This window comes from Agrilus planipennis, unplaced genomic scaffold (assembly GCF_000699045.2).
Source record: "Agrilus planipennis isolate EAB-ADULT unplaced genomic scaffold, Apla_2.0 scaffold7, whole genome shotgun sequence".
Taxonomy (NCBI): Eukaryota; Metazoa; Arthropoda; class Insecta; order Coleoptera; family Buprestidae; genus Agrilus; species Agrilus planipennis.
The window spans coordinates 474,764-486,172 of NW_020439340.1; the positions used below are offsets into that span (position 1 = coordinate 474,764).

The 11,409-nt window shown below is 37.7% G+C and overlaps 2 protein-coding genes across 2 annotated transcripts in view; both read left to right on the top strand.

Moving 5' to 3' along the window:
* The window catches only part of LOC108739895 (nesprin-1), a 71,158-nt gene extending 62,901 nt beyond the window's left edge, over positions 1-8,257 (top strand). Inside the window, exons 25-31 of the mRNA XM_025978752.1 lie at positions 57-1,013; positions 1,079-1,384; positions 3,290-3,547; positions 3,612-6,649; positions 6,788-6,826; positions 6,935-7,307; positions 7,375-8,257. Coding sequence (XP_025834537.1) covers positions 57-1,013; positions 1,079-1,384; positions 3,290-3,547; positions 3,612-6,649; positions 6,788-6,826; positions 6,935-7,307; positions 7,375-7,818 — 5,415 coding nt within the window. The 3' untranslated portion in view covers positions 7,819-8,257. The remainder of the gene's footprint in view (positions 1-56; positions 1,014-1,078; positions 1,385-3,289; positions 3,548-3,611; positions 6,650-6,787; positions 6,827-6,934; positions 7,308-7,374) is intronic.
* Positions 8,258-8,711: 454 nt separating this feature from the next.
* On the top strand, positions 8,712-11,010 carry LOC112905733 (nesprin-2-like). The gene is made up of 3 exons (XM_025978757.1): positions 8,712-8,898; positions 9,460-9,521; positions 10,244-11,010. The coding sequence occupies exons 1-3, from the start codon at positions 8,731-8,733 to the stop codon at positions 10,473-10,475; spliced, it is 462 nt and encodes a 153-aa protein (XP_025834542.1). The 5' UTR covers positions 8,712-8,730; the 3' UTR covers positions 10,476-11,010.
* The last annotated feature ends 399 nt before the right edge of the window (positions 11,011-11,409 follow it).

The window sequence follows — 11,409 nt, forward strand, 5'->3', positions numbered from 1 at the left end:
AATTAGATACGTAAATATTTCATTTTTATTGACTTGGTTTTTATATTTTATTATAGGAATTAAAAGCTCAACATGAAGTTCAAAACAACGTCCGCCTGGAATCGACAAATGCGTTGGAGAAATCGATGCAAATAATACCGGTTGCAGATGAAATGTTGCAACGTAAATTCCATTCCGATTTGCTTAATCAGTGGCAAGTAATATCGAAATCTATAGGAGACATGAAGACGGCAATAATTGATAACATTTCCGCACCCGACGTACCAGTTACCGAAAAATTAGCACTCCTAGAAAAAGAACTGAACGACCTAAAGTCCGATTTGGAGAGTTTGCAAGGAGTTATAAAAACCGAAGAAGAATTGAACCTGTACATCGAAAGGTTACAGTTGATGTCTGAAAGACTGAGAACAATTCAAAACGAACTTGGTCGTTTAGGATTGCTGTCGGCAAACGAATCGGAAAAGGTCGGTAATCTGTTCACATTGTCCAAGAGCTTAGAAGTCCAAATAGCCGAAGAATATGACGGAAGTACAATACTCAAGGAACGTCTGTTACAAATAAAGAAAGGCTTGTCGAGAGTCAGACGACATCATGCTCAGGCAACGGAAACCTTGGACAGGTGCGAAAGCGCCGAGAAGCTCGGCAGCGAAGCTGTCGAAAAAGCCGTCATGGATTGTACAGAAGTTGGCGAAGAATTGGTAACTCTTTGGCAAGACCTTATGGGTTTACGTCAACTGTTACATACTCTTCCCATGAGACTGAGGGTCACTGTATCTCCGATAAAAGTCGAAAGGGATATCTCACAGTTGCAAGACGACCATACGGCTTTAGAAAAACGATGTGGACACCTTTTGGCCTTGTTAAGAAGCAGGATGGTTCTTTGGCAGCGATTCGAGAAACAACTGGAACTGGTACAACAGAGCGTGCACGAAGCAGATTTCATGATGGACCTGTTCACTGTGCAAGGACAAGTGGATTACGAAAGACTAAGGAAAGCCACAGAAAGATTAGAGGTAAGGAAAAAGATTTCGTCTTCTGTTTCGCTCAACTTGAAAGAGTGATTGTTTTTTTTATGCAGGGATTGTCGGGCGATCTCAGTAGTAGAGAGACCTTGATAGCAGAGTTAAAGTCAGCCGCAGAACCTTTGTCAACGAGCTGTGCACCGGAAGTCAGTGCGAAGATCGAGGCAGCAGTCGAAGAGGCTGTGACAGCATGGGAAGATACGTGTACCAATTTGAAAGAACTGTGTAATCGTTATCAACATGCAACGGAGTTGTGGAAGAGATACAAAGAAGCTAGTGATTTGGTGCGCGAATGGTGCGATGCCCAAATGGAACAAGTTGGAAACCTCGAAGAGAAAGGCGATAACATCGAGGCGGTAAAGGTAGGATTTTTACATAATTCGAATTAAATATATTATTGTGTTTATAATATGCTTTTAATGATGGTCGTCGAAATACTTCTTGGACAATTGTGTCATAAACAAATAAACAATTTTGATACCACGTTTCGTAAACAACAACGCTGTAAAATTGTTATCTAATAAGCAAGACCTCTGTTGAATATGTTATCATTATTTACTTCGTCAATATCATTAGCCAAGTATATAATATATATTACCTAAAACTCAGATAAATGGGGATACAGTTCAAACAATAACATCATCGTTAGAATTAGAGAGAAAAATTCTAGTTTTGAAACTAGGACGACAAAATTTATTCTAATATTTTATGCCGATTATTGGAGGCATTTGATGTTTGTTTGTTTTTTTGCTATAATTAAATTAAAATTAATTGGATCGTGCGGTGTAACTTCCTATTGATTATGTGCTTTTTTGATAGAACGAGTGTTTATTTGGTTTTAAAGAACGATAAGAATTTTCACTGGGAAATGTACAATTAATAAATTGTTTGTATATAAAGACCCTTCTGAACAATTTTTTGGAAACATTTCCTATAAAACAGTGGCGGGTCATGTATCAAATTTTTTTTGTCTTTGGAAAAGGGACTTCCCCTAGTACGTACTCACTTTTTGACGAAACCAAAGTTTGGCGAAACAACTTCTTGTTATATACGAAAAATAGTAAGAATTTGGCGCAGAATCTTCACCGATCTAAATCGATTCTCATTCATGATATCATTTGTTGGGTTTCGACGTCCGTCTGTCTCTATGTATATTTGAATTTTCATTTGCAAAGACGCTTAGACAGGCTTACATTCGCAGTCGGTTACTTATGGGTGGCAGACGATACCGTGTAAATAATAACACACGTATGTAAATCACTTCGAAACGGACGCTAGTGTATGTTCTGATAGTTTGTACGTTGAGCGTGCCAAAAATGTTTGGCTCGCATATTTTTAATCGTGACTGAGTTTCTATATCGCTCGTTTATAATTAAATTGTTATTGTGTGCTGTTAAGACAAAAAGTGAAAATTTAGTGTTTAAAAAACAAAACGTTCGTTCGTGTAATATCAATATAAAAAAAAGTTATCTTTGCGAAAGCAGTATAAACTTGAACTGAATAGAGACATTAATTAAAAAATACACACTTGTTTAAATGTGTAGCTGTACTCAGGACGAAATTAAGGTAGCTAAGAAAATATTAATTAATTATTGAATACTTTCGCGCTATTTCGCAGCGCATACATAATCTATGAGCGGTGCTATGAACATTTTAAAAGGTTATTTATGTATCTAAGCAAACATTAAACAAATAAAGCGCAATGAACTTTGTAATATTTATTGTACATTGTTTTTATATTACAATGAGTTTGAAGGCACATATATTGTCGTTAGATATTATTTAATGCGTCCAAGTAGAAATAATTGACATTTCGAAAATATCAGAAATGGTTCATTAAAAAATTGTAATTTAAAGATACGTGGTATCACTTTTGTTTGATCCAATGTAAGTAGAACTCAAACTGACTAACAAGAATTATGTTTTTAATTTCGTATAGCCAAATTCGGATAATACTTATCTACGTATAAACACGCAAGTGGATGGGTACGCAAAAAAAATTCGAATGATTGCTTTCGCGTGTTGGAAACGATAAATTGGCAAATGTAACGTAACTTTGTACCTAACTAACTAATTTTCGTCAGTGTAAGCAAATTGGCAGATTTTAGAAACGAATTCGAAATCAATTTCAATCGGCTTATGTGCACGTACGAGTGGTACATGCTAGGTAAATTATAAGACGTTAATACATCCAATATTTACTAACAATGATGCTAAGTTTAAAATAAATTAAACGGTCGACTTATGTATATGGGAATGATATTCAGGTTCGCGAAGAAACTCTTGCATCGCATTTAGAACGATTGTCAGAACTACGTGGTTTGGTGTCGGAGATCGCGTCCGCCGTGGGGTTGGACGCCCAGGCGCTCCTTGGGGGAGAAGTTGAGGCCCTCGGTCAATGTTTGCAAGACGTCCGACAATCGCTCACATCCCTCGCGGAAATTGCCGAGAAAAATGTGACATCGAAAAATACCACCGATGGTCAACTCCGACAGACAAAGGATTACTTGGATAGCGTACAATCGGTAATAACTGAAAACGAACTAACAAAATAAAAATTAATACTTATTTTTAAATACTCACTTGCAGTATGTGAATGATATTCGGGAAGATACGAGTGTTGAGAGAGACGACGCGGGTGTCGAAGAAAATTTGAGATCGCTGAGAGATCATCTGGTAGGATTAAGTAAAAAGGAAGGAGATATACAAAAAATGAAAAACGAACAATCGGAAGCGCCTTATACAAAAACGGATGTGTCAATTTTAGAAATTTTAAAACTTTGGCAACAGGTTTTCCGAGAAACATTCCAAGAGTATCATCGATTGAGCAGCAGGTTGATCAAAAACGAAGACGGTGCTGCTGTTTTGAAACTATGGCAGGAATACATCCTGTTCGTGCAACAGTTCCTGTCCGAATCCATACCGGGAGACTTCGAGAGTCTTTCAGAGCATAATCAGCTGTGTGAAATCCACCACAACTTGCTATTGAGCCAACAGGGCGTGCTGAGGTCTACAGAAGAACCGGGTGGAAAACTGGGAAGTGGTGTCGTCGAGGAAAGTATCATTGAAAAATTCAATTCACTAACCAATCTCCACAACGAAACCCTCGCGAAAATAGTACACCGACGCGAGCAAGTAAACGAACGTTTGAACAAATGGGAAGAGTACAGGAACGGACAAAGCAAATTACTTGCATGGCTAAAAGATATCGAAAAAGACAGAGAACGTCTACAACTGCGTTACATTCATCTTCGGCGTGTTCCCGTGATCCAAAATAGAATCCAAGCCCTACTTAATAGAATTCCTTTGGGCGAACATCAATCAGAACAACTTCAAAGACAGCTGGATGTCATAGTTTCTTTCTGCGATGAAGCGCTATCTACGTCGATCAGAATGGAACATGCAGCCATAACACAAAGGATATCGAACCTGCAAGCCGGCCTTCAAACGTGGAACAGCTTCCTCGACAAAATCGCCCTTCTTGTCAACGAATACGAAGAACGAGTCAAAAAAGTACAAATAATCTACTCCAACGTTCGGGAAATAATAGCGGAGTATTCTCATCAAATAGACGACTCTAAAACGACGCACACAGGAATCAGCAACAGTTTAGAGAATCTGAGACAGGCCAGGATTCGTCTAAACGAACTGACCAAAGACCTGGAACAGCTGGGTGTTATCCAGGAACAACTGAAAGAGTGCGTTAGTCCGTTCGATATGAAAACAATAAATCAACGCATGTGGTTGTTGTGGCACGAACAGGGCGACCTGGACCATCAACTGGCTACCCTATGCCACAAATACGAAGACAAGTTGAGTCTCAGGACGACGTTCGAAATGAGACAGGCGCGCTTCATGACTTGGTCGGAAAAATTACTCAAAAAAATGGAATCCGACACGATGGAGAAAAACATTCCCTTGCAAGATCCTGACGAAGCTGTTCGACTAATAGACACGGAGCTAAGAGGAGAAATGGCACTCAAAGAACGGGAATACAATTGGTTGCTGGCCACTGGGGAACAGTTGCACAAGACTTGTGGCGAGGAATACAGCGATGTCGTGGCAAAACAGAACATAAAGTCTAGGGTAGAGGAAGTGCGAGAACGGTGGCAACAACTGGAGAACGTCGGTCAATCAAAACTCAATAAGATCAACGATATGACGCAAACCATGTCCCAATTGGAACTTAAAATCGCAGAAATAAAGGCGTGGTTGCACAAAATGGAATTGGAACTTTCGAAACCGATAGCATTCGAAAATTGTACCAAAGAATCTATCGATAAACTGATGGAAAAGCACGATCAAGTCAAAAAATTAATAGAAAAAGAGAGCGGCGAAGTCGGTGAGGTGTTAAACCTGTGCGAACTTCTTCTCAGTGACGTGAACGTTTGGAAAATGTACTTCGACATAGAACAAATAGCATCTTCCATGCAGAGCATAGAAAAACGATGGAAGAACGTGTGCGGCACATCGGCGGAACAGAAACGTAAAATCACCTTTGTTGGAAAATTACTTTGTGAACTGCGTCGACTCACCGAAGAACACAACGAGTGGCTAAATGCCCAAGAAGAAGCCGTACTTAAACTGGACAGATCTGTTGACAACTTTTCAACAAAAGAAGAATTACATAAAGCTATAGCACAAATCGAACATCAAATCAACGAGCTAGAATCGCGTGGTCCAGTGTTCGAGGTTTTGGAACAGACCTATTCCAAAATAACGAAAACCAATGGTTTAGATTCGGACAGTACAAAACGGCACGTTCTAGAAGCGCGAAAAATGATTATGAGATGGCACTGTTTGTTACCTAAAGCCCGAAGCATCCTCGACAAGTTCCAGAGCGAAATGAGTTTATTCAAGGACTTCACTGACGCTCATGGAAACGCTGTAATGGCACTCACCAGGATCGATGCCAAAATAGTGGAACTGGAGCACCTTTCGTCGCCTGAACTTCAAGAATTTCCGGCACAACAACTGGCGGAATTGGAGAAAATAGAGGACATCTTGAACACCCAGAATGAAACATTGGAAAATGCGGACCGGTTGGGTCTCCTGATTATGGAAAAGCACAGAAAGGAAACTGCGTCGAGCGTCCAAGAAATGATCGACGAATATCAAGTTTTATGGAAAAATATTCAACAAAAAATAATCACCCTCAAGTCTGATCTGCGCCAGAAGGTAGCAGAGAAGAGCAAACAAATAGCTGACGAATCTGTCCAAGTAGAAACGCTTAAATTCGAACAAGATATTGCCGTACAAGTAAATACTTTACCGCCAAAACTACAAAGAATGACTTCTATAACTGCCAAAGATGCTTACGTTATGGAGTTGTCTACCGCTCTCGATGAACTGAAACACAACATGAACGATTTAGAAGACGCCATCCAGAAAGATATACCACAAAAAGGATCTCCCGAGTTACATTCTGATGGTAAACTTGTTGCAAAATTGACAGCTGCATGCCAGTCATCAACAGAACTGGTTAAACATCTCAGAGACGTCTTACTGAAGGACTGCGCTGCTTCTGAAGAAGAATCTAACGCCGAAGAAATCGACAGGTTGCTACTTAAATTCGAAAAGCTTGCAAAGATGGCAAAGAAAAAGGAACTGGCAATTAAAGAACTGAGGTAAAATTTCTGTTTTTCTTTTAGAATTCAGTCGGTAGTTTTTCTCTTTTTTCCCTTATTCTTTTAAACTATCTAATCAACTTCCTAGTATTCTTTTATCTACTAACACTTTCACTAACAACTTTCTTTTTTCTACAGGCTAACTATCTCCGAAGCTTATGTCTTTGTTTGTGAACAGTGAGTTTCTTTTTATAATCTTTCTAAAAGACTGCTCTTGGTAGTCACTCTATATAATTTCCTCGATTGATGTGAAGGTATCTAGTAAATGGTGTTTTTTCTTCTCAGTGAATCTGGAAGAGTTTTGTGTCCATTTTGTACCAACAGCAATTGGAGCCAGTTGGACAACGATCTGTGGAGATTGGAACAGTGGTTGCAAGCAGCCGAAGGCATTCAATCGTCCCAAAATTCTCCTCCAACGAACATCGAACTGTTGGAAGACATGATTCAAGACCACAGAGAATTTCTGCTGGATCTTGAAGGCCATATGAGCATAATGAAGTCTTTGAACATTGTCGGTAATCATTTGGCCGAACACACGGAAGATACGGACAAAGCCGATAAATTAAGGGAAAGACTGGAGAAAAATAACACAAGATGGGACGTTATTTGCGTGAATGCGGCTGCTTGGCAAACTATCTTACAAAAAGCGCTTTTAAACGTGAGTACATATTTGAAAGTGAATATTTTGTAATGTTTAACATTGTTTTTCGCGTTATTCCTTACAGAATCGTCAGTTTCATTCTATAGTCAGCGAATTGACCGGTTGGATTGAAGATACAGAACGACAAATCCGATCGACGGAGCCGATAGATCTGACTGTCGATTCGGACATTTTGAAATCGAAATACAATCAACTGAGAGAACTCAAGTCGGAACTGGAGAGGTGCGAACCGAGGGTGTTAAGTTTGCAAGAAGCAGCGAACGGCGTGTTTAACGAGGAAGAAGCTCCGGAAGAGTGCAACGTTATCATGGCCAGGCTTACGGACTTGAAATTAAAACTGCAATCGCTGATAAGGGTAACGGGAATTTACATATTGAGATTAGGTGCCACTTTAGGTCTCGACCCCAACGAAATTGACGTAACAGTAACGACTAGTACGTCCGCAGGACCGACACTCCACTCATTAAGTTACGACGTAAGTTTGACAAACCGATGCGTTATATTATAACGTTGATCTTTTATTATTATCAATTATCTACATGAATATGACATGGTACATATTTATTTACTTGAATGTCTTGTTAATAATTATTTACCTACTTATTTGTATGTTTATTATTTATTGTGCATCGTGCTCGAGAACGTATTTACTTGTGAGTTTTTTCCATATTCTCTTTTTTTTTCATTTTTTAGCCTTACGAAATGATACGAACAAAAAAAAATAATAAAAAAAAAGAAACAGTGAAATAATTTAATGTTGTTCTTGTTGTTGTTTGCTGTGCAACGTTAGCTGTTTAATTAATATCTTGTTGTATGGTGTAAAATGATAATTTTATTAAATGTTTGTCAATATGACCTACCAAGTAGACAGGATGTAGATGTGCCATTTCGCCTGCTCGCTGTAATCGTTTAATTATTTGGTGTAATTAATAAAAATAATTAGGGCATGTTTGATTATTTGTTGATCGACAAATACGTAGCTTGTACATTGATTGGAGCACAAAAATATTTCACCCTTTATTTGCGTTTTGGACAGCTTTTGGACCAAGCCAGTTCGACGCGAGGCCCATCTCCTGCACCCGGCGATTCGAATGACACGTAAATATCTTTTTTTTTTTTATTATTATTTCTCTTTTTGCTTTGCTTAGGCCTATTAAAATTACACTCTTCACGAAGCTTTCAGTTTAATGCAAAATGAGCTTTTAATAGATACAACTTTTATTATTACGCATTAAGGGCGGGCCACGTGAAACTGCATCATCCCCTATTTCCACTGGATATTAGAGATAACGTTTAATATAATAAGTCCTCTTGGCTTTAGTTGTTTCACAGTTTGCCAGTGCTTAGTCCTCACTTAGTGAAAAAGACATAAAAGACTTTGAATGGAGCTGTGCNAGCTCCGGAAGAGTGCAACGTTATCATGGCCAGGCTTACGGACTTGAAATTAAAACTGCAATCGCTGATAAGGGTAACGGGAATTTACATATTGAGATTAGGTGCCACTTTAGGTCTCGACCCCAACGAAATTGACGTAACAGTAACGACTGGTACGTCCGCAGGACCGACACTCCACTCATTAAGTTACGACGTAAGTTTGACAAACCGATGCGTTATATTATAACGTTGATCTTTTATTATTATCAATTATCTACATGAATATGACATGGTACATATTTATTTACTTGAATGTCTTGTTAATAATTATTTACCTACTTATTTGTATGTTTATTATTTATTGTGCATCGTGCTCGAGAACGTATTTACTTGTGAGTTTTTTCCATATTCTCTTTTTTTTTCATTTTTTAGCCTTACGTAATGATACGAACAAAAAAAAATAATAAAAAAAATGAAACAGTGAAATAATTTAATGTTGTTCTTGTTGTTGTTTGCTGTGCAACGTTAGCTGTTTAATTAATATCTTGTTGTATGGTGTAAAATGATAATTTTATTAAATGTTTGTCAATATGACCTACCAAGTAGACAGGATGTAGATGTGCCATTTCGCCTGCTCGCTGTAATCGTTTAATTATTTGGTGTAATTAATAAAAATAATTAGGGCATGTTTGATTATTTGTTGATCGACAAATACGTAGCTTGTACATTGATTGGAGCACAAAAATATTTCACCCTTTATTTGCGTTTTGGACAGCTTTTGGACCAAGCCAGTTCGACGCGAGGCCCATCTCCTGCACCCGGCGATTCGAATGACACGTAAATATCTTTTTTTTTTATTATTATTTCTCTTTTTGCTTTGCTTAGGCCTATTAAAATTACACTCTTCACGAAGCTTTCAGTTTAATGCAAAATGAGCTTTTAATAGATACAACTTTTATTATTACGCATTAAGGGCGGGCCACGTGAAACTGCATCATCCCCTATTTCCACTGGATATTAGAGATAACGTTTAATATAATAAGTCCTCTTGGCTTTAGTTGTTTCACAGTTTGCCAGTGCTTAGTCCTCACTTAGTGAAAAAGACATAAAAGACTTTGAATGGAGCTGTGCGCTTCACAGCTCCAATGGTGCATGCGCACATAGGACACTGCATAGTAGAGAGAGAGAGTACTGTCGCTCCTTGGCTATTTCTGAATGCAGTAAAGTGTACAATAATTAAACATTTAAATTAGTAATTAATGTTAAACAATTCCTTCGAAAATTTACTTCAATGTTGTGTGTTGTTTATTACACATTTTGATGCAGTTCCACTGACCGCTATTGAGGGTTGTACCGTATTAAAAAAAATTGATGGGGAACGATGGACGAGTAATCCTTTCAAAAAATGATCTTATTTGTTAACATTCGAGTTGGGAGAATTTCTCCTGTTGTAGTTTTGGTTTATCGCGTCGTTGTTGCTAATTTTCAGCTTACCTAACAACTGATAATTTTGTCGATTAAGTTGGGATACATGTTTGGTTCCTTTTTGTCCCTAACAGGCATACAGGGGATGACGACGGCAGTCGCATTTCCGTTTTGCGAAGAAGCTATCACTTCTTGGGCAGAGTCGTTAGGGCTTCGTTGCCGATACAAGCGATGATGCTGTTGCTTCTGGGAGCGGCTTCTTTAGTTCCGACAACACAAGACGACTATTCTTGCTTGCTTGTTAACAATTTCGCAAACAGTTTTACGCCGATGCTCCGGTATAACGACGGACCGCCGCCACTTTAATAACAAGAACGAGAAGCTGAGATCAAAGAAACAAAGACTTGGGATTCTTGTATCTACTTTTGTTCCATTCCATACTGTATTTGTTAAAGTAAGTGACTGTTTTCTTTACTTTTCTTTTCTTTTTCGTCCTTCCTAACGTAATACTTTACTATAAATAATACTTCATATTTAATTATGACTCGGTGAAAAGTTTATTTTCGACTCTTTTTCGATATTACTTATAGAGACTGCTGTTAGGTTCTTTTTATAAGAAAAAGTTTCGACAATTATATATTTATGTCGCGATATGATATAATGATGTATCTATAATATGGTGTGATACCGTTGCTTACTTCGGTTCTGTTCTTTTATTTAACTTAACACGATACCTACCCACAAATTAATTAATTATCTATATATTATAACCAATTATTACGATTAAAAGCTTTCGCAAAACCAATAAAAGTTCGCTGCAAATGTATAAGTACTGTGATCAATGCCTTGGTTTTTTTTTAATTAGTCTTTCCTTTTTTTTTTTTTTGAATGAATCGAAAATGAACAACTTCTCTCTCCAAAGTTGTTCATTTTCCGTCAAAACTGTTATGAATACTTTGTATTTACGTTTTACGATATTTACTGTACCACCCCCGAAACCGAGGCATTTGTGTTTGATAAAAATAATAACGCCTTAAGGTAATATATATGTTATTTTTTATTTTTGTTGATGCGTATTTAGGCCTATTACTAATTTGTTATTCGCTTATCNTGTTTGTTTGTTTTTTTGCTATAATTAAATTAAAATTAATTGGATCGTGCGGTGCAACTTCCTATTGATTATGTGCTTTTTTGATAGAACGAGTGTTTATTTGGTTTTAAAGAACGATAAGAATTTTCACTGGGAAATGTACAATTAATAAATTGTTTGTATATAAAGACCCTTCTGAACAATTTTTTG

Bases quoted from the DNA above. Each gene is read 5' to 3' on its own strand.
- LOC112905733 (XM_025978757.1), top strand. From the start codon at position 8,731: ATGGCCAGGCTTACGGACTTGAAATTAAAACTGCAATCGCTGATAAGG. The intron at 8,899-9,459 runs GTAAGTTTGACA...CGTTTTGGACAG, and splicing joins TCCACTCATTAAGTTACGAC to CTTTTGGACCAAGCCAGTTC. The intron at 9,522-10,243 runs GTAAATATCTTT...TGTCCCTAACAG, and splicing joins CCCGGCGATTCGAATGACAC to GCATACAGGGGATGACGACG.